Genomic DNA, 24145 nt, shown 5'->3' with positions numbered 1-24145 from the left:
AACTTTCTTTGAGAGCACTTGTGCATTAAATATGCAGCCTTAAAAGCTGAATGGCTTAGGAAAGTCTTTAAATACCCAGCAGTCTCTCCCAGCGCTTGTCTTTTGGGGTTTTAATTTGTCCCTCAACTTCCCTAGGGGACCCCTGTATTTGTGCATGCTGGCCCCTTTGCTAACATCGCCCACGGCAACTCCTCAGTGCTGGCTGACAAAATTGCCTTGAAACTGGTTGGTGAAGAAGGATTTGTAGGTAAGTCATTTCTTTTAAAGTTAGTTGTTATAGACTATGGAACAGATCTAAAAGATGATGACTGGAAGAGAGTGAGACCCAGACTGACCTGAAATGTATTCTTTTAGACCTACCTTTCACCAGTGGTCTCAATATTGGAAAAGTCCTGAGGTCTGATCTATACTAGGGAAGTGATGTTGTGGTTGAACCATAGAGTCTGATGTCAGGTATATATGAGTTTGAATATAAGCCCTGAGTCCTGCTAACTGAGGGACCTTGGACATATTTTAATGGCCTCTGAGCCTCAGTTTTCTCACCTACATATAATATGGTGATTATAATATTGTATCAACTATTTATTGGGAACCTGCCATATATAAGGTATGCTTCTCAGAGCTGGGGTACATAGTGAGCAAAACAGAGCTAGCCCCTGCCTTTGTGGAATGTACCATTTAATGGTGTATATAATTTAATAGAAGAAGGGGCTCATTAAATGTTAGCCATTAACTTGAATAAAATCATTTAGCTCATCCTCAAATCAGGGTTTTTGTGGTCTGATTGCAGGAAGGTTCCCAACCATTTAGAGTTTGAAATTTAAACTGGTAGGACTTCAGAGTTTTTGCTGCTGTCAAGTTCTCCTTTGTGGTACTTGCTTGTCTTTGGCTTTTGTTTTATGTTCCAGCCAAAGAGAAGGGGCACCTGCCGTAGAGTTTGCTCAGTCAGCGGCCAGCCCCAGTCCCACCCATGGTGTTAAGGCAATGAGACAACAAAGGGCAAACAAACGGGTGTTCGTGGAATAGCACCTTAGTTTGATATCTGAGCAATAACTGACAGATTTTCACATGCCAACGGATAATTTCTATTTACCATGTCATTGCCTGTAATTAAGTCTAGTAAAGCTTCCTTCACACTGATCAAATTCAGAAGTGAGTTATTTTGCTAGAAAAGGTTCTGCTGGGCAAAAGAACTTAGCTCGGCATTTTTATGCTTGGCCATTATTAAAAAGTTCATTCAGGGTTATTGAGACTGTTTTAAGAATTCCTTATGGATATGCAGTCAAGCTCAAATGAGGATTTATGTAGTTCATTCCTCAAAGGTCTTTATTATACAGTTCTGATGTACTTTGCAACTTCAGTACCCAGTCCACTGTGAGAGTGGCTAGACATGCCATCTAAATGGATTTGCTCGATTGATCATGGCATAATTGTAGAGCTAATGGACAAGGAGGCTGGGTAAGGGCAGGCACTGGAAAGTTGGGTGCTTATGTGAAGGTGGTTCTAATGCATCAACTCCACAAATAAAAGAGCTTCTAGAGGGAAGCACTTTATTTTATGCTGACAAAGCTCTCTGCCTCTGTACCAATCCTTACTTTGTCAACACATATTTATAGAATACGTGATATCGTAGCAAAACATCTTTAAAGGTACATGCTGATGATGTGTGAAAAACATACTAGCTCTCTCTGTGACCTTGGACAAGCCATTAGCCTCTCTGGCATGTCGCTTACTGACAGTCTCAGGTGAAAAATGAAAAGTTGGATCAGGTGAAGAATTGGATGTGGATAGATAACCGTGGACCATGAGTTAGAAGCTGTGGGATCAGAACCCTTACAGGTAGTCTGACCTGAGGCAAGTTACTTAATTAGGGCTCAGTTTCTTCTTTTGATAAAAGGAGAAAACTTGTAGTATTTTAATGAGTAGTATCAAGTGAGGAATTGCTTTGTAAACCATAGAGAAGTATGCAAATGTTAGTGATTATGGTAATAATTTCAATGATCTCTTCTAGTCTGAGAGTGGCAGTGGAAATCTGTCCACTGTCAGATGGTTTAGAGGGCTAGCTCTAGAGTCAGAGTATCTGGCCTAACCCCTTTCAGATTATGTAACTTTAGGCAAGTTAACTGTTCTGTGCCTTAGTTTCCTTATCTGTAAAACAAGGAATTTAGTAGGACTTGCTTCATAGGTTTGCAGTGAGGATTAAATGAGACCATGCATGTCAGTCCTGGCATCAGCTGACACATGGTGAAGCTCTGTAATTCTTAGCCAGTCCTCACTATTATTCCTCCCACTATTGATACATGCCTAATAAAGGTTAAATTTCCTTTTCATTTAGCTTATTTACTTATTTTTGGATAATGATTTTATTTTTAACTGTGGTAAAATACATATAACATAAAATTTATCATTTTAACCACTTTGAAGTATACCATTTTGGTAGTGAAATACTTTCACATTATTGTGCAACCACCATCCACCTCCAGGACTCTTTTCATCCTGCAGAAGTGAAACTTTGTACCCGTTAAATGACATCTCCCCATCCTCCATCCCCCCAACCCATGGCCACCACCCTTCTACTTTCTGTCTCTGAGTTTGGCTATTGTAGATACCTCACAACAATATTTGTCCTTTTGTGGCTGGCTTATTTCACTTAGCATAGTGTCCTCAAAGTTCACCCATGTTGTCTGTAGTATGTGTTCAAGTTTCTTGACTGCTCAAGGCTGAATAATGCTCCAGTGTGTGCGTGTCACATTTTGTTTATCCATTCCTCTGTCTGTGCATACTTAGGCTGCTCTGCCTTTTGGCTCCCATGAATAATGTTCTATGAACATGGTGTGCAGATAACTCTGAATAAAATTACTTTTAATATATAAAGATTACTCTCCGTTATGTATAATTGTGTGATGACAGTGACTTACAGAAATACGTGTAGACCACAGGACTTGAGATATACAGTGCTAAACTCTCATGAAGGTGGTATATTGACGCTGCAGCTCTGCTGAAATGCTAGAAGCAAAGCCAGCATATTGAATGGTGGGCACAGCCAAGAAACAGTGCCCTCCTGCCCGTTGCCTGGTCAGGCCTGCTCTGTGGGCTGGTTCATTGCATGTACTTGGATGAAATTTATGGTAGATCCTTCTCTCTTAATTAATATCTGGCCCCTCTAATATACAAGTATATATTTTTCATTCTTATGGTCACTTTCAGTCACAAGACTAGTCTCATTTTAATAAAAAATATGTGTCCAGTCTTATATAAAAAATCAATAACTCCAAATTTTATTCAGATATTGGCTTCTCCTCTTCCCCATCTTGGGCCTGGCTCTGGATGTCAGTGGGAAGGGGCAGTGGCTCCTTTTCGATTTCCCCACTCCCATCACCTTGCACTTAGAGTGCCTCTGGCCCTTCCAGGGTTGAAGCTTTGATTTGGTGGTACCCATCCAGCCTCGGTCCCACACTCTCAGCAAAAACCCTCTTGGCCACATCTATTCAGACAGTCCTCTGGCTGGTTGACACATGGCCTCGGGCACCACAGACCTTCAACCTCTGACCTACTATTGTTGGGACTGCAGGTACATCTCATGCAAGCTTCTATTCTTCTTTTTTGCTTTTTTCAAGCTGTAGACATCTATTCACACCCCAGTCCACTCCAGGCAGACACACATTGAACCTTTCCAGTTGCCCTTCTAAATCCTCACTCACTAGCTTGAGGAACAGAGGGGCCAACTCCGCATGCTACCTGCTCGCAGGCAGGGAATAGGATTTGGCACCCTGATAACTTTCTTTGAAGAAATTCTTTCCCAGCTTCTAGGCTTGTCAGCCCTTACAAGTGATGGGCTAGGGATGCAGTACCTTTTTAAAAGTTTCTCTGCAAATGCTGCTAGGTTTAGCATCATCCTTTGGCATGTGAGCAGCTGACACTGTTTTGGAGCCGCAAATCAAAAGAGCCCAGTTTAATATTGTTCTACAGAAGATAAATGCAGTAGGCATAGGTTTATCTGAAGCCTGAGGAGAAATTATGTGCTTAGAAAGTCATTGTTATATAGAAGACTGTCTCTCTTAAGATATAAAAACTTGAACCCAAAAGAAAAAGATTGATAGTTTGGGTTACATTAAAAATAAATTGTGTATGGTAAAGATACAAGATTTAAAAACAAGTGACAGATTAGGAGAAATCATTTACAGAGATAATAGACAAATGACTAGCATCAAGGATTACAGATTGATTTTTTTTTAAGATGAATGATCCAATAGAAAAATGGGGAGAGGGTTTAAAAAGGTAATTCACAGGAAAGAGAGCAATCTGACAGAATTTGTGTCAAACTGAAAATGAGCAAATGATCTAATAGTTTCACTTCTATGTAATACCCTAGAAAAGAAGTAACTGAAAATATATCTAAGTCCTTTGAAATAATTTACTCCTGTACATATTTATTGAGCTTCTTTCTGCTCTATGGCAAGTAATATATAGTAGGAGCTGGGAATCAGAGATGATTAAGACATGTTTCTCGCCGTCCAGTAATTTATAATGTGGTGTGAGAGACAAGCCCATAAATAGAATCTCAGTGATGAATACAATGCACTTATGAGATTAAGTATCACATTAATTAGCAAAGAACCTTAAAGAGATGATGCCCAGTCTCTTAGAATTTTCTTCATACTACTGGTTTTGCTAAGGTACAGTCTAATTTTTTGTTCCACCCCAACACACATAAGGAAGAAATTATATTGTCTATTCTGCAATAACTGTTCCAAGATAAAGGAATCAATATTCCATTTAGACTTAAAACAGAGTGAAGTTTATTTAATTAATTGCATGAATTAGTCTCACCAGAGCAAAACCTTGCGTGAGACTTCTGAGAAGAATTCTGTGCCTCCATGATTTCTGTTTCTGTTTCTTCTTTACTTCACAGTCTTCAGGGGGCCCACCAGCCTCCATTTACTGCTGTAAAGGCAAACACTTCTTTGGCATCAAGTCCTAATCGTGTTATTTTTAAAAGAGAAAAAGGAAAGGAAAACAACATTGAGGTCCTAGGTTTTAAAAAATTATCTCATTTTTAAACTATGTGTGGGGATTTCAAACTTACACATGAAACATGGTTTTTAAAAATTGCTTTCTGTTGTTTTCATTCCCGTTTCAAATGAATCCCTTTCATTCACTCTGGAATGCAGCGTACACTTACACATCTTTATAGTCAGGGATTCTTAACTGATGATCACCACCAGCCCTTCCATAGTCAACACAGAATTATATATGTGACTATCTATACTTTTTTTTTTTTAAACCAGGGAAGGGCTCCACAATTCTCAGTAAATTCTCAAAGGGGTCCATGTCTCAAAAAAGATAAAGAATCGGGATCTGCATCTTATAGCCCAACAGATGTTGCTGCCACTTAACCTTACTTTAAGGCGATTTGTGTGAAGTTTTGGTGGCCTTTGATGTTGCATCCATGTTGGACATTTCGCGCCCTCATCAGAAGTGCTTGTCAAGAATTACTGGCTGAGTCCTCTCCTTGCCATCTGTAGAAAATTACGCAGACCCATGCTGTGTTCTGCAGGTGGCTGGGTGCATAGCATAAAGACAATGCTGTAGCACAGAAGGTAAGACCAATGCCCAATGAAAGCATGCACTGCACTTTGCCTTGAACATTTCAGGATTAGGACTAGAGATCCGAATGAATAGCCATATATATTCCAAAACAAACTGAGTAGGATTGGAAAACAAAGTCTTGTTAATGTTTTCGTTACAAATGCTCCCATTCTCTTAGCTGTTCCCAAGCCCCAGGCCTGTGCTCAAGTCACCACACACATTCTCACCTAATCCTTAAAACAGTTCTGTGGAGTGAGTGTTCTTATCCCCATTTAGGCGGTTATTATCCCCATGAAGCAGTTGAAGCTTAGGGAGGTGATTATGGTACATGTCCACCATCACTCAGCCAGAAAGCAGGTAGGGCTCCCTCCCACCAAACCCTGTGCAGATGAGCGATCAGCTGTTCTGCGTACTGTGATTTCCTCATTTCACCTGGTTCCCATCCACTGTCATTACGAAATAATTCAGTTTAGATGACCTACCTGCAGCAGATGGTCACAACCGAAAATAGTACCAGCCAATATATACTGTGCTGATATATAATAATGTGTGCCAACAGTGGTGAAGTACTTCCTCCTTTTTTTTTAAATGTTCTTCCTCTCTCCTCATTACTTAGAAGGTCTTTCTCCCTAACATACTGCTAATTAAAGGTTATCTTACTGAGTTCCACTCTGACCACAGTCTCATGCACCCCTCACTCCGCATCCTTGAGTTTAAGTCCTGCTTCTTGGAATTCAGGAAACTCGCTGGCAGCTACACCCAGTTACACACTTGTTCTGTGTTTCCATTTCTATTGCCATGAAATTTTAAATATTCTTTCATTTTCATGGAAGAGAACCAGACCAAACTAAACCTTCCTTTAAAATATTCCACCCTTAAAATCTGACGTCAAGTGAACTTACAGCTTTCAAAGCTCTAATTCCAGACCTCGCTCTGTTTACATTATTTAGAAACACTGATCTCAGCCTATGCTCCATATTTCTTGATACTCCTAATTTTTTTCTCTAGTGATGATGTTTGTAGTTAAACCAAGGACGAGAAGTGTTGAATTATTGGAGACCCTGATGGAAGGTCGTATAGTAACCTTCAGGAAATAACTTGAATCACCAGGAGTGTTCTTTAACCTATATATTCAGGAAAGCCGAGTAAGGGAAGGTTTTTGTTTTAATTGTCCCAGGAATTTCGATTTCTCTTGTGTAGCTTGGGGCCTCATCTCATTCTCTTCTCACTCTGTGCTGGCTTCTGTTTCACCTCACCTCTCTCTTCCCACACTTTTGAATAAAGTAGCCCTCTCTCCTTTCATCAGTGAGGCTCCTGCCCTTAAAAAATAACTAAATAAAGTGAAATATTCTGCGTATACAGTATCCAGACAAGTATGAAGATTAATATAACAAATACCTATGTTCCCACCCTGCAGCTGTGCCAAAATCATAGCATATTGCTGTGTGTGTTTTACTTTTTTTGTTTTCTTAAATAAAACATGAGATACAAAGTTGAGGTCTCCATGACTCCCTCCCTGATCCCTGCGCTTTCCTCTTCTCTAGAGGAAGCCACTCTACTGTTTGGGGGGTTAACATTTCCGGGCTTGATTTTGTAATTTTATCATGTGAGTATGTATCCACAGAAGATCTACAACAGAGACTCTCAAACCTTCCCCGTTTATGACATGCCTAGGGTCTCAGTCATGTTTTCCAAGCCACGTCAGGTCAAAAGAAATACGTGATGCTTTCATTTATTAAACAGTTAGGTCCAAACAGCTTAATGGAGATTTATGTCCTAACAACTTAGGAGCTGTCTGAAAAAAAAGAACACATATAAATTGAAAGAAAAAAATCATATTTCATTCATAAATAGCCACCATAGCTAATTAATGAGATATGTGTCCTTGTCGGGCTCTGGCTTCTCAATCCTTGGATGCATTTGCCACTTTGAAACTCATTTCCTGTTCCCCATTGGTTTTCCTACAATTTTTGCTTTTACTGCAGCAAATGCCAAAAAGGTGGCTTCACAAATACATGGTATCATTGAAAGGAATGCAGGGCAATGTTGAATGCAAATGTTGAAACAGTGAACTACCTCTCAGTGTCCAGCGGACATCAAATATTACTGCATTTCTTCCAAAATGTTAACTATCCCACGGCTCCTCTGCATTCACTGCAGTGCCTCAGGACACCTCGGCACATACATTGGGAGCCATAATGTGCAGCATATTTTTATAGTATCTTTATATGTTTTAAATTTTTTTGTATTAATAACTGTTACTATCTTCCCTGTGCTGTAACAGGGATCAGCAGACTTTTTCTATAAAGGGCAAGGTAATAAATATTTTAGGCTTTGTGAGTCATAACATCTCTACACAAATATTCTGCTGCAAAAGCAGCCATAGAGAAGACATAAATGAATAGATTTTATTCATGTACACTGACATTTGAATTTCATGTAATTTTCACATGTAATGAAATATTATTCCTCTTTGGATTTTTTTCAAACACTGAAAAAATATGAAAAAAATGAAGTGGTCAGGGGATTGCAGACAAAACAGAATCAGTAGGCATACAAGCCATAGTTTGCCGACCCCACTCTATAACTTATTTGTTTTTGTTCAGTGTTAACATTTTTGTGTTTATCCAAGTAGCTGTGATCAAATAAGTGTCATTTTACCCAAAGCATAGTCTTCCTTGCATGAATGTAGCACATGTATTTGTGCATTCTTCACTGAGGGGCAGTAGATTAATTCCAGTGTTCTGTTCCAAATGAGGCTGCAGGGAGCATCCTTGTTTATGTCTCTGAGAATTTACGCAAAAAGTTTTCTAGGCTCTATACCTAGGAGTGAGGTTTTGGAAGTTTTAAGTATGCTCAGCATCAACTTCATAAAACAAAATTGTTCTTCAAAGTCATACCAATTTATATAACCACCAGTCATTTATGAGATTTCTGATTTCTCCACATCCTTCCCAACATTTGTATTACTAGATTTTTTAAAGTCTTGCCAGTCGGATGGTAGTGGATTGCTATTTCATTATAGTTGTGGTATAAGCATATTTTGGGACATTTCAGAGATTTGTGAATTACCTGTTTTCTTTGGGGTTGTTGATCTTTTATTAAATTATAATAGCCTTTATATATTCTGAATAAGGGTACTTTCCCGTTATGTGTTATAAATATCTTCTCCCGTGTGTGGCTTATCTTTTAAATGTGTTCATTGTACCTTTACTCTTTCTATTCTTTTTCTTCATGATTTCTGTTTTTGGAGTCATAAGCATCATTTCATATTCATCATTCTAACACTTATAAAGTGTTGCCTCTTACATTAAGGCCTTGTAGTCATCTGAAAATTTGCTTTTGTTCATGGTGTCCCTTTTCCTTCATTTCGACAGTTTGTGAAACTTTTTCTTCCTCAGTGGTTCTTTCAGAGGCGGTTGTCAGCCCCAGTCCAAAAAGAAAGGGCCAGGAAGCCTCAGGACACAATCAGTAGGGAGCTCAGCCAGTGCGCTGCAGTGTGTCAAGCCAGTGCAGGGACCGGGCAGCCATTGGTTGTGCAGACCAGCATCTGGAACTGCTTTTTAATCCACTCACTCTGGCTCTGCGAGGGTCACCCTCTACCTTGCTTCCCGAGGAAGAAGCGCCTAGGGGGTCATTTCTCCAGCAGCTTCCAGCCATGGAGATGAGAGCTTTCTCTGGAAGCGGTTCCAGGCCTCATCTCTCCCTCACTTTTCGCTGTTAATGCTGAGCTTCACTCAGCAGCAGTACCTGGTGTTTCCAGAGAAGTGAAGATCTCCATCCTTACCACCTATGTGGATCTTATGTTATCTAATTCTGAACATTTGTCATAAAAGGGCCCTTAGAACTTTGAAAAGAAAGGGTTTAATCTTGTGGCCAATTCTACATTGTCTATTTACTTTTCTATTTTTGCAAGATATTTTGAATAAAATTCCTTTTCCTTTACCTGGAATACTTCCAGTTTATCAATTTGATTATTATTTGTACTGCTAGTATGTTCATTAAGTATGAATTAATCCAAAAGTTGTTTTTGAGATCAGGAAGAAAGAACCTTTACTAGTCAGGATAATAGAAATTGCTTTTATGATCTGACTCAGCAGGAAAAGGAGTACATGGTGATAGCAATTTTCTAGCATTGATGTTCAGAAAAAGAATACAAAACAAATGCATATAATGTAATTGCAAAACTTTTTCCCCATTTAATGTAGTAAAGTAACTGAAGACTTTTTAATTAGTTTCTATCTTAAATAATTTATATTTTTAATTTAATTTCTATTTACTTTTCTCGATGGTACATTTAGGATAGTAAATTATTAGGAAGCATTCCTCCTCCACGGTCCCAGTTCTCTGTCTCCTACTAGAAGTGTAAACCATCCTAAGATTGCGTATTGATGTTCAGGAGTTTTTTTGGGTTTGTTTTGTTTTGTTTTTTTAGTTATTGCATGTAAGTTACATATATTCTTTTGCATATGTCGACTATTTAATAAAAAAATTTTTTAAACCTAGGAACAGTTAGGATTTCTTAATTATTGGCTGCCAAATTTTACAAACTGATCTTCTGAAGCTTCAAAGGAATTTAAGTTAGACAGATATTTTTTTGGTTCATATTTTGGATGTTAGAGTTTATTGGTCATTTTCAGCTATATATGCTGAAAATCACAATAATGGAGATGATTTGTTTGAGAGCAGCCAAGCAATCAGATTCCACACTCCAGCCACCTGGGCTGGAATGGCCCTCTCCCCTGTGCTGTGTGAGATCTTGATACATTGCTTAACCTCCCCAGATCTCAGTTTCTCCAATACCTACCTCAAAGCTTGTTCTAAGGAAGAAGTGCAGTAATGCTGGAAAAAGCACAGACTCTGGCACAAACTGAGAAATGGATGCCACCTGCTCTGCTGTTACCACCATAAGACGTTGAGGATCTTTTAAGATAAACCTTCATGACTGCTAACCCATTCTTTCAAGTGAAGAGTACTTGTGCGAGTACACTTGTTAAAGGGAAACTTATAAAGCAGTCAGGGTTCTGACAATGGAAAACACTACTGCTTATGCCCCTTCTCATGCAAAAGTATCTAGGACTATTGTTCATTGGGGGCACCTGAGAGATCTATGGGGCTCTGATTGCTTCAAACAGCCTCTTCTGGGTTTGGGGACTCCTCTAGAAGGCCTTGTTTATACTGCTTCATGGGTACCATGCTGTGTCATTTCGTAGGGAGAAAGCAGGGTGCACTGGAACCTGGCAGATTCACAGGAGTGTGATATCATCCCAGTGCATTTCTTGCTTTTGCCCAAGCCTTACGCTAGTCTGGAATGCAGAACCAAAGAAACTTAAACACAAAAACTGTTAACAAACAATTCAGGAAGTCTTTGCAGTGGCATTAAACAATAAAATTAAAAACATATGGTCTTAAATTCAACTGGCATATGTAACATCTCAAATATACTGTTGGTGCCAAAGGGGATGCTAATCAAAACATTAGGGATTTGGCTCCTTATTTGGGAAAAACTATCACTGCCAATGGGAGAGAGATGGAAGGCAAAACATCTTGTGATTTCAAAGAGTAGCTGAGTCATTTAGCATATGCTGCTTTCAGCCATCATGGTGGAGTCCATGGGTCCATATAATGCAGCATCTGATTATACTCTAAATTTATTCATTTTAATGGAAGTGCTATTACATAATACAGAACCTAGTTGGGCAGCTTTAATAAATGTATGTGCTTTGGTTGAATTTACAACCTGTGTTCTGAAGTCAGAATATCATCTCAGGCCCCAAATCAAGGACTCTCATTAAAAAGTTAATAATGAAATAAACTAACTTGCATTATAATGTAACCTTTAAATTCTAACAGTTATTATAAGGACTCCCTAAAGCTGACCTGTATGTGCCATATATTTGCCATGCCAATGCATTATGTGGAAAAAGAAACAGAAACAAAGCTTAAAAGTCTTTTTATTTTCCCAGTACTGAAATAACAGGACAAATGTTTAGAATTTACAAAAATAATGTGGTACTATGTTGTGTGTGTATATAGTCTTCTTTTACCTGCCCTTTTCATTTAATATTAGACATCTGAGATTCATCCAAGTAGTTGCATCCAGCAACTATGAATATATCCCAATTTGTTTATCCATTCTCTCTCAACAGATATTTCAGTTGTTTCCAGTTGTGCTATGAAAGTAATGAGTGAACTCTCTGTTTTTATCTCCTGGTGCACTTGTGCAAGAGTTTAACCTAGGAAAAATATAAAATGTTGGTAACATCCTTCATATGCATGATATAAAACAGTTTACCAATTACTTCCCTTTCATAAAATAGTACTCCAACTGCTTAGAAGAATCTGAAAATGTTCATAAGAAAGAAAATAGAAATCATCTCTAATATGTCCCATCCTGCCTGTGCTCAACCCCTCCAGTGTTTTGTATCTCTCAGAATAAAACCAAACGGAATCCTTTCCTTCCCTACCCCTCTAATCTCATCTCCTGCCCAGGCCTCCTGGTGTATGTGCTCCCTCTCCAGGGGTCCTGTTCCTCTCCCAGCTTCTCATAATCACGTGGCTTGCTCCCTTGCTTCACTCACATCTCCGCTTGAACGTCACAGAGGACTTGCGTGCGCATTCCCGCTGGACGAGCACTGCCGTCTCCCAGCACTGGTCCTCTGCTGCTGCCTCCTCCGGGTGCGTGCGCACTGGCACTCCCCACTAAACATACATCCACTAGAGCACTGCGACTTTTCCCTTTTGTTCATTGATATCCTCAGCTTCTGAGTAAGTATCTAATAACTGTCTCCCCAGTTCAGAGAACTCCATAGAGGCAGTGAGCAGTCCATAACTTTTTCATTCCGGAAACGTAAGATTGAAGACATGGGTTCTCGGGACAGCCCTGGTTCAAGTCCTGGCTCTATTCCACATCAGTTGCGTGACTTTGAGCAAGTTACGCAGCCCCATGTGTTCTCAAACCTAACACACCCATTCTCTCTCTTTATATCACACACTTGACTGTCCTGAGGTAAAACTCCTATGTACTATAACCTTCTACATATAATTTCAGAAAACAATATAATGTGGTAGTTCTGATATAAAAAAGATTTTGTAATAATACAGCAAGTATTTCAATATATATTGATTGCAAGAAATATTCCAGCTGTGCTAGAAGCTCTCTGACTGCTCAGATGCTCGCACATATATAGAGGAGTGAGTGTAGGGGACAGACTTGGATGCAGGAGAATTAGGTGTGTTAAGCACCTCTGATGTCACAAAAAGTTTCTGGCATTGGTAATGCAGTTTTCTGAGAAGTGCACAACTCTTGAAAAGAAAAAAGGTTTACCTTCCCTAGATGGCCACTCATTTGCATTCCTTAAAAATTCAGCACATATTGATATCTTGAAAAAATATTCTATTTTTATGTAAGACAGATTGATAGGAAGGTTCTAAGTTCATATAATCATGAACAGCTTTTTCAACTATTAGAATGTCTGAAGGGAAAATCATGTAGGGGCGGGGGGCAAATCTTTGTAGGACTGTCCTACATGTTGCAAGACGTCCAGCATCCTGGCCCCACCCACCAAACACTGACAGCTCCTCCCAATCACTGAGTCAACCAGGCACACCCCCGGGATGCTGCCCCCCTCCAGTGGGAGCTGATGACCCTCTGTGCCCTTGCTGTCTCGTGTGTAAAGCTCGGGGAAAATAACATGACCTGAAAATAACATGTACATACAAGGCAGCTTTATAGAAACAATGCATAAAGCACATGGGGCAGTTCCGGGCATGGATAAGTGTTTGCTAGTGGTGGCAAGAGTTTACCTTCCTTGAGGATGTGCTGGGTGCTTCATAAATGTTTGTGTGTGTTAGAACAACCCGAGCAGGTGGTCACCAGAATATCCCCCATGTTACAGATGAGAAATTGAGCATCACAGTGAGTGAGTAGTTTGCCCAGAGGCAAACTGCTTGTGCGAAGGGAAGCAGGAGTTATAACGTCACCACCAAGCTTTCTGCTTCTTAAGCGGTCGCGTTGGTTCCGTGCCGTCATCACAGAGCCCTGGGTGCAGTGCATGATGAGTACTAAATAAACTAAATAAATGTTTTGAGGGTGAAAAACTATGCACATCATTTTACTAAATGACTTGTCTACTGGGACACATGTCTGAATTTCCTCTAGACCTTTTTTATGACTAATAGAAATATTTGCCGGGTAGTTTGTTGAAGCAGTAATTAAATCATTTAATTGAAAAAGTAATTAAATAAAAGGAGTAAAGTTTGAAGGATGTCATGACTTTAGGAATTTCTAACCTGTCCGTGACTGCATTTGCAAAATGCAGATTTATTTTCAGGGAGCTAAAACTAGCCCATCCCTGCTTATGATTTATGTATATTCTAAATGATGTGCACGTGCTGTAGCTGCTTACCATCATAAAATGTGGAGTTAAAATAAGACCCTTGTCAAAACAGTATCTTGCAGAGATTAGTGCTATGAAAGTAAATATAAAATGATCTTAAAATATGATCCAGAGGTTAAACTTAAGTTTTGAAATTCACAGAATGCATAGGCTTTTTGAGGATTTTTTTTTTAATCCACTGTGCATTGACTTAAATTTATTATACGATTGTTTTCTTACCCCATCTTTGCTGAGAACTTTCAGCCTGAAGAGTCAGATTACCCTTACCTGATACATTAGTTTAGAAAATTGCAGTTATTTGAGATTGTTAAGCTTTTACAGTATTTGGTATAATTGCAGTGTTGTACTATTCTTGTACAAAGAAAATAGAGTTTTGAGCAAGGAATATTAGGAAACTGGTCATTGCTAAAGAAACAGAGGTCTTTTGTGGGCCCCTTTTCATATTGTTGGGGACAGGAAAATAAATATTGATTAGTAATGCTTCTTAAAAGTCTCAACCTTTTACCAGCTTCAGTCACAAATGTTATTTTAACTGTTACTGCTTCGATACAGTAATATCAATTTTTAAAACTACCTAAGTTTTACAAGAACTATGTAAGTTATAAAATACTTGGGTATCCAGTTCAAAGTAAAGCAAAGTAAAGAAGTAACTTAAGGGATAAAAGAAGTATCTCAATGGAATGATACAGAAAAACTTCATATAATAAAAGACTTTAAATAAAATCATTAAAACAGAAGTTATTGGCCTTGTATTAAATAGTGAACCCCTGAAGGCACACGTAATATATTCAGGAACACAGAATATTTGCGATCACCACTGTTATCATTATTCTAGAAGTCCTAGATAAAAAAAACCAACAACAGTAACAAAGTATAAAACTGGAAAGGAAGAGATTTCCTGTTATTTATATATAGTATGATTGTCTAACTAGAAAATTCAAGAAATTTAAGTAATGAAAGTTTTAGTTTGGCCAGCTGGATGCCATATAAATATATAAATCTCAATATTGTTCCTTTATATCATCAATAAGAAGTTAGATACTGCAATGGGAAAAATATCCTATTTATATAAGTCCCCCAGACTATAAAATATGTAAGAATAAATGTAACAAGAAGTAAGAATGTAGGGGAAAAAATTACAAAGTTATATTGAAAGACACAGCAAGACATGACAATGGTGAGACATGCACCATGTTCTTGAATGGGAATAATCAATATTCAGTAATGATCACACCTCTGTCAAGCTAACCTACAAGTCACCATAAAATCGTTGTGCCGTGCTGATGCTGTATAATACAGTCACAGTAAAAACTATGGAGAAAGAGAAGCTTCAAATTCAATAACAATGTGTGTCTAGATTCTAGAAAGATAAATTCATAAGGATAGACAAAAAAATGTTAAAGAATAAGGGTGGTTGACTTGCCTTACTCTAGCTAACAAAATAAGGCAATAGTGCTACAATAATAAAGAGGAATAAACAAAGAGAGCTGGTATCAGAACATCCTAAGTGTCCTTAAATAGACTTATTCCATTATATGTGGAAATTAATAATTTAGCAAAGATGGCATTTCAAAGCAGTAGCAGATGGATGGATTTATGATTAAATGATGTGTGGACACTTGGCAGTTAATTTGAAAACTAACTTCTGTATCACAATATATTTAGAATAAAGGTTGAATTTTTAATGTGAAAATTAAAGTTCCAAGAAAAAAGTTTAATGTTATTGGTGTAACATCAAGGCTAGTGAAAAGAACAGATTTATATGGAACATGGAAAGATGTTCATGATATTGAATTAAGAGAAATCAAATTGCAAAACAATATTTATAGTATATTTCTTTTTTTTAAAAAATTGTGAAATAAATATCTGCGCATGTAATGAAAAGGTACAGAAGTATGTCATGATTACTTTTGCATTTCTGTGGAAATGGGATCATGCTGACTTTTACTTACTACTTTATATGTTTTGGGTATTCTTGAAATTTTTATAATTAATATGTGTTACTTTTAGAATTTTTAAGAAAGAAAAAAATGGACTTTAAAAATCTGAAGTAGTTTGACCTGCACAGTTAGGGAGAAATGTATTACAGAAAGAATATCAGAACGAGGAAATGAATACAGATGGAAAAGTATTGGTGGATTCTGGAATAGTTTAGCTGGAGTGTAAGATGTGAAGGAGATGAATTTTCATAGCTAGGTCAAGTCATTTTGGAGAGAAATAAGTGCTGATTTAAAATACTGTTCTTTCAATTTCTGGTGGGGATAAATTGTCAGTTTTTACATAGTGGTCCTGGTAAGACTGTCTTGAGTAGATGGCATTTGAAGCAACTCTTGAAGAATGGTTAAAATATAAACCAGTAAAGTTGAGAAGAGGGGAGAAAAGTCGGTATGTGTTCAAGGAATCACCAGTAGTTCAGCCAGCCTAGAGATGTGGCAGAGAAGACAGATTAAGGTATATTTTCAACATCCTTAAAATCACAGAGAAGAGTTAGTTTCTAATCCATGAGGACTTCCAGGATGATTTTTTTAGAGATTCACTGTTAGCAGGTGTTTCTTTGCACCACTACCTGCCCCATCAGAGAAGCTACTCTGCTTCCCTGAAGTAGCGTAAGTGAGACAAAGGAGAGGCCAGTCCTACATAACGGGGCTCCCTTCTGCGGAAAGGGCTCGATTAGCAGTTAAACATGTGGGTGCTATCCAACCAGCAAAACTATTTCTGGGTAGCTCCACAAGGCAAGATTTCAGGAATAACACGAGTGAAAGAGCAGGCTGTGAAATCGTAAATACAGCCGAACACATTTTTAAAACACAAACAACAGTGTTTTGTTTATGCCTTTGTACATATGTAGGGTTATGAAAGCAATGACCTGGGTGTGCACCAGGTTCCTAGGAGGCCCTGACTCAGGGAAGAAGGAAGGTCACTGAGCTGGACCAGGACGTGGAGCTCTGCGCTGCAGTACATCTTTGTAAAGGGAAAATAAGCATTCAGGGCAAAATGTTAATGTTGGTTAGTTATGAGGATGTGGAAGGGGAAATATCGGTGAGTAATTTAGGAGAGAGGCTGAGGCCAGAGCCATGCATAGATTGGCGTCCGTCTTTCGTGTGTGGTCAAGGCTTTGCTTTTTTTAGAGCTAAGTCTGGACGTGAATTGTCACGTTTAGTAGGTGGGAAGCTTGTGACGTTCTTTCTAGCAGGAGTGATGGTTTGTACATAGCCACATTCGTTTATTTCCCTGGGGATGAATGCTGGAGATGTGGACAGTGCGTGACAGGGGCGATCAGGCAGACCGAGCCAGGTGAGACTTGCTCTGCAAACTAAACTGCGAGGAAGGAGCAAGGCAGTGAGATCTCTCAGTGTTCTGGTAGCCTGCCGCCCAGGGGCAGTGAGGAGGGCTGACTCATCCACTCCGTGCTCCTTACTCCACACTGAGGCTTCTTTTAATTTTTCATATGTTCAAGTGTTTATGCACACAAACCTTCTGAATTTCAAATACCAGCAATCTGAGACCCTTCTTTTGATTTTTCTGCCCTGTGCCCCCACATCTTGTTTAATCCTTTATTTTATACAGTTGCATGAATGCTTTGCTTGAATGATAGTTTTCACTTTTTAGGATCAGGCAATCATTTAGTTATATTTTTCATAACTTCTGAAAATACTTAAAACAACCATACAAATAGTTTTTTGCCGCTAAACATTTCTTTGTTTAGCACATACACACACAAAGGAGACAGACTTTATGCTGAGAACAGTTCTTGAAGTCAGATGAATAGGAAACCCTCTGAGTCCCGTACATACATCCTGTACTGCTGCAAACTGATACATACATGGGTTCTGCTCTCTTGACTAACTCTGTGTCTGGAGCTTGTGACCAGACCCTATGTCAGTTACCTTTGGTGGGAGCTTTGGGGCATCTAGCAGAGTTATGGCCACATCTCAGCCTCCAAAATTTCAACTCTTTCATCAGGAAAACTTTGAGCAAATCTTACACCTTTTTGACATCAGTCCCAGAGTAACTCTTAGGTAGAGAAAGAGAACACTGTATAATGTTCATAAAATGTGAAACTGTAAAGTAGAAATGAAAAGTGGTACTTTGCCAAATAGGCTCTCTTTTCACAAACAAATCAGTTTGGATTAGGTCTGCCCACAAGTAACAGCAACAGTGCGAAAAATGACCCAGTGCACATACAAGTTTGTTTCTCTGTCACATAAAAGACATCCAGGGTTGGCAGTCTGGGCTAGAATGGCAGCTCCTCCATCACCAGGACTCTGTGCTGCCTGGTAGCCCAGGATGGCTGTGCAGGCCCCAACCATCACATCTGTATCCCAGCCAGCAGGAAGGAGGAGGAAAGACATTCCCCCTTTTGGGAGGTGTCTGGGAAGTCACACACAATACTCTGTTGACATCTCATTAATAACACTGGTCACACAGTCATACCTCGCTGCAAGAGAGGCTGGCATTTTCTGATTCTACATAGTCTCCTTCAGATAGAAAGGTGAGTTGCTAAGCCATTGTCAGCATGACATAGTTAAGAGATTGTCCCAGTCAGAGAATTGCACTAATGCCAAATCATCCCTGTCACCATCTCCATAACAACATCTGCCATGCAGCCGGGCAGACTGAGGAGGGCAGACCTTTGCCTTCTTTACACAGACTCGCTTAGAATTCTCTCAACCAAACCCTCCACCTCACTTTCATTCTTAAGTACATCAAAGAGCATTTTTGGAAAAGGGTTTGAAACATGTCCAAAAGTAAAAGTAGTTTTATAAATCATGACTCATTTCAATAGTGGGATATTGTGTAATAAAATATTATTTGAAAATTGTTTATGTCTTAGAGAAATGCTCCACGCTAGATTAATGAGACAGATCGGGATACAAAAGTACTTTTACAGCATAGCACCCATTATGTAGGAGATAAAAGCAGGTAGGTAGAGATCGCCATGTTTGTGGGGACAGCTGCAGGCTCAGTGAAAGTGACATTGCATCTGCGACCCTGAATATAAATATGATGGCTGATGACACTGATGTCAGGGTCATTGTTCCTTGTAAGCTACCTGTTTTTAATGCGAAGCAGAATGGAGCATGCCTGAATTATCATCAAATTGATCTCATGAGAAACAATAGGGTGAGACAGGACTGTAAAACCAGCAGGTCTGTCTCTTCCATTCCAAGATAAAAAATCTGCAAAGGCAGAGTCTGGGCTAGTGACTCTCAGATGTTTTGACAAACACCCAAAACATGAAGTACAGTTTATATCACAAATGCAATGCATGTGCATGTGCGTGTAAAGACTGAATCAAATATCTAAAGAGACATGACTACTTTGTCTTCTTATGTGTGATGTAGCCTAATATATCCAATCCTGTTTCTTTTTCTTTTTTTAATTCTGGTTGCCAATGAGTAAATTGATTTCATGACACATTAATGAGTCTCTGCCTTCAATTTGAAAATTCCTGGTATACCTGCTTGTATTTCCGTAAATACGTTGTATAATCTTCCAACTTTCATGTTTAAAATGTTTTCCTTCTGTCTGTCTCAGTTTCTTTTTTCTATAATAGAAGTTGTCATACTAGGAATGTTGGTATTTTAATCTGTCTGCAAACTAAGTAATCATAATTCTGCTGGCTGGGTTCCTGCATTGCACTTGCAGACAAAGCTTTTATAGGTTTTCTGATGTTTTTTCCTGGGAACCGTTAAGGTAAAGTATATTTACCTTTTGACATTTATACTTCCATCCTCCTTGGGTGTTTTCATACACTGTTCAATGAAAAATGTTCTATTTCGTCTTTCCAGTATTTTAGGTTAAGGCATGTTAGTAGCAAAGCCCTTCAGATTTAGTTTCTGTTTCAAGTTACCTTTCTAGTGTTCAGTTCCCAGGAGCTGCAAGAGAACCGCTCTGCCCCCAGACACTCATCCAGAATCCCAGGCCTCTAGCCAGAACTTCAGAACACCACTGCTGGCTAAATACGGAAGGGTTAAAACCCTGGTCAAGCAATGACATTGTACAAATGGTCACAATCCCTGCAAGAGATGGGAACTATTTGGATAGTGGATTAATGAGGTTAATTCAGTTGGAGTTTTATAAGGAGGTAAAAATAACATGTATAATTTAATTTTCATCTAAACATTTTTGTCCCAAAATTAAATTTCACTTTGGTTAAAATCATTTTACAAAACAAAATGATTAATGATGGTTCCAAACAATGTGAAACAGTGTCTGCAGCTAATTAACTTTCTAAAGGAAGGAAATTCTGGGTCCTGACACCAAAGCACATCTAAGTGGCATTACTGGTATTTTTAGTTTTTTGTCACTCCCGAAAACATATAGTTCAAGTGGAGCTATGTGCCTTTTGCACTCTGCTTATCTTTTCCTTTCCCCCAAAATGTCCCCAGTAGCTTTCCCACACATTCTGTGCTAGTACCAAAATTTCCAGTATGTATAAACATTGCCGTCAGCAAAAAGGTAAAAGGAAGCACTTGTGCTGATAGTAATCCTGGGTTTTTCTACCTGTTTCTTCTTCCTCCATATTCTCTCACATGTGCCCTGCTGATTCCATATACTCTACGGAAATCTGACCCTGAGACAGTTAATAAAACAAAAGAGGATCCTGGATTAATAGGCAAATCTGAAAGAGCAGAAAGGATTTAACTTTTTATACAATTTCATAGAGTTAAGTTGGATCTTCAAAATTAAAATATTCTAAATTGAGTAATTTTTTTTTCAGCTGGAGTGATAATGCTGAGCGTGCCTTGTATTAATGATCCATCCTGGATTACCTGGTCTCCTTCTAGTCACTGAAAAAAATAATTAAGATGCTCAAAGACTAGCCCACCTTAAGCGCAAGGTCAGAACTCATGTGCTTCGGTGACTTTGAACTCCACTGCCCCTGAGTTTATCCTCAGGCAGCTGCAGCTGAGTAGACATGTTTATATAGGGTAGAAACAGGCGGTTTGAAGAACCCAGTTCCCATTTTCCTGAGCGTCATTCGGGAATTACAGCCCACAGTGCTTCAGAGTGAGGTCCAGCCCGGCACACCTTGCTTTTTTCTGTATGAAGGTTTTATTTTTATTTCTGATTTGTTGTGAGAAAGTAAAGTGCTGACTAAATGAAAGCTCCAGTTTTATATCTCCATCTAGTCTCAAGAAGTTCTTTGTAGAGTAAGTTAGCGAAATCTGCCCTGTGCAGGCATATTTCTTAACTCAACCCATTTTGAGCCAAGCTTGAGTGCAAGGACTAGTTCTTTGGTGAGACCTCCAACAGTCCATAAATTCAAGGTCATGTCCAAAAGTAATGAGGATATATTGTATATTGATGTATGTATGTGTTTGTTGCTTGTATCATGGAGAGAAGAATTATTGCTGTTAAAAAGTGGCTCTGAAATCTAAAAGTTTTAATCTTTTGAGTACATGTGGAATAAAAGACCCCTTAGGGACATAGCAAGGTGGAAATTCTATTTGCAATTCTGGTAACAACATTCAGGCATCCTATGAAGTGATGATGTTGATGGCTATTTTTTTTAAAATAGCAGCTCAGTGCTTACTTATTTGAGTCCTAATTGTCATTGAAACGTTCTCCTATATGTACTGCAAGTTGGGGACCTAATAGCATAATTTAAGGTATAAAAATCATCTCTCTGCCTCATCGAAGAATGTCAGAGATCTCATATGTGCCTGCCAGGAAGCTTTTGTTCTTGTTGTTTCTGTCAGTTTGCACAGTATGACTCAGGGTGCGCTAGCAGATCAGCATGGAAAGCCAACCACCTGGTTGTTTGGTATATTGGTTTTTACTCTCCAACTGAACCCAGAGCTCTGTTTCCTGTGGATATTTGCCCAAATAGTAGGTCCCTTCCCAGCCCAGACCCACTGACACTTCCTTTCTGAACAGACTATGGGTTTGGAAGTTTGAATCAAGCCATGCTACAAAATCACTATTTAATAGCTTCTGGACTTGCACAATAAAAGTATCAGTCAGCATTTCCTGTTTTCATTCATGCTGTAAAGTGAAATAACTTTAACCTCCCCCAAAAAGAGATTGCCAAGACAAATAATTACCGGGGCATGTGGAAACATTTCCTTGCAAGCCTTTTAAAAACATGGAGCTTTCAGAAATCTACATTGCATGCTTTTCAGGAATAGTAAGTGTACTTAAACTTACTTCATGACTCAAGAACAAGTCTATAGTTCTTTAGCCTGTTTCTCTTTTAAAACTTATTAAGAGCAGCAGATACTGTAAGGGCATAAACTGCTTATTTCTGATCACTAGAAAAACTTAACTTACAGACTTTCTGTATTGACAATGCCCGGGAAGTGCCTAGGAAGTGGAAACTGCTGCTAAGTGGCTTGTCCCCTTCTCACATCAAGACCCCGCCTGAGCTACTAAGACACAGATACACAGCACTGCACTGTGTATCCATTTCCAGGCTGACATTGTTGATGACACCTTATTAAGTGTTTCTTACTTTTGTAAATACTGATTCCATATTCCACATCATGTCCTTTTCCATATTCTGTTTTCCTTGGCAGCCTGAATCTTAAAAACAAGTAACATAAAGATGATCACATGCAGTGTTTTGGAATGGTTTTCCAAGTATGAGAATTTGGCACTTTCTCTTGTTTTCTTCACATTGTTTGCCTCCATATTTCCTTTGCATTTGGAAGCCACAATCCCTGGACCTTTGCTACTGCATCCTGTTTCCTTCCCTAACTGAAGTTCTCTGTATTACCACTTCTCCCCCCAGTTTGTCTCTTAAAATATAAAATGAAGCTGAGCTCCTCTGTAGACATTTGAGATGGTCATATCTTTATCAAATATGTTATCTATACCTCTTATGAAAACTGTTTTGGATTTGTAAGGAAAAGAAGAGTCTATGATAGGGAGTTATAAGGACGTTTTTAATTCTGTTTAATTCTAGGTGTCTATCTACCTGTTGAGTGAAAGCCTTTCCTTTAGATCATCACTCTCACACTGGGGATCATACTCACTGGGGAATCATACTCACACTGGGGAATCTATTCCAAGAATGTAATTTGAAAGAGGTTAAAGCTCATATGCACAGATATTTTGCAGCATTATTTATATTGGAAACAATCCAAATGTCTAATAACAGGAGGAACAATTTTGCAAATCTTGGTACATCAACTTAACACAGTTATAAGTTGCCACTTACAATCATAAATTTTGGAAGCTTGTAGTACAGCAAGAAAACTCTGTGCTAATTTTAAAGGAGCAGACTGCAAAATTCTACCTATTCTTTAAAAATTATATAGCTATATGTAATACTTAAAGGAAACCATGCAGAATTAGAACTGGTCGATGTATTTAAAGTTTGAAATTATGTGTAACATTTTATCATTTTTATTTCAATTATTTTAAAAATATGCATATTTGGTGACTGCATGGGACACATATCTTCATTTGTTCACATTTCAAATAGTTTTTATTTTATCTGAGTAAATTTTTTTTTACTGCCATCTCTTCTACTTCTGCCATCAATTTCAGCCTTGGCTGTCCTGTCCATATAAAGTGCATATTTCATGTTTGCTTTCTATTACATTCATAGTATGCTTTTCCTAGAGCAGTGTGCTTCTCAAATTTCAATGGGCATTCATCTCACCTGAGTCTTGTTAAAATGCTGATTTCGGATTCAGTAGGTCTGGAGTACCTAGAATCTGCATTTGTAATCAACCCCAGGTGATGCTGGTCCTGGAGCCTCCCAGCCCCCCTTTGTGTGCATTATTTTGAAAGACAATGTTAGCTACCCTCTCTGCTGCCTCCACTTTTGCCACCGGAACATTTCTAGCAATTTGGGGCGGGGAGGCGGTGGCTAAATATCAGTGTCTTCGGTGGTTATATAGAAGCTACCTTACTGTCAAACATGATGAGCAACCACCTTAAGCTACTCAACTAACCTGAATTTTCTCAACCAACAGAGATGACCAGGTGGCACTAAAATAAATTACTGTGTATGTTTTAAAGAGTAAAAAAGGATTTTCAATGGTAATTATGCTGACAGTGTCCTTTGATACAATTTGGAGCCTGATTAAATTGTTGAAAATCCTGTATGTGTAAAGAAAAGCTTTGCTTTGAGGTTACTAAACAGAACCGGAAATAAAATCTTGGCCTTGGCAGTGAATCCTTAAGGCACGGTGCTGTGAAGC

General features: G+C 38.7%; 1 protein-coding gene across 6 annotated transcripts in view; it reads left to right on the top strand.

The window, feature by feature from the left end:
* The window catches only part of MTHFD1L (methylenetetrahydrofolate dehydrogenase (NADP+ dependent) 1 like), a 163182-nt gene that overhangs the window by 70520 nt on the left and 68517 nt on the right, over positions 1-24145 (top strand). For all 6 annotated transcript variants that reach the window (XR_008992727.1, XR_008992728.1, XM_057489106.1 and 3 more), the window contains exon 20: positions 136-247. Coding sequence is in view for 4 of the 6 variants with exons in the window: in XM_057489106.1 (XP_057345089.1) it covers positions 136-247 (112 nt within the window). In the remaining 2 variants the exon portion in view is untranslated. The remainder of the gene's footprint in view (positions 1-135; positions 248-24145) is intronic.

The sequence above is a fragment of the Manis pentadactyla genome, chromosome 12 (genome assembly GCF_030020395.1).
Source record: "Manis pentadactyla isolate mManPen7 chromosome 12, mManPen7.hap1, whole genome shotgun sequence".
Lineage (NCBI taxonomy): Eukaryota > Metazoa > Chordata > Mammalia > Pholidota > Manidae > Manis > Manis pentadactyla.
The sequence above is the reverse complement of the archived record's forward strand: the minus strand, read 5'-3'. Positions and strand labels throughout refer to the sequence as shown.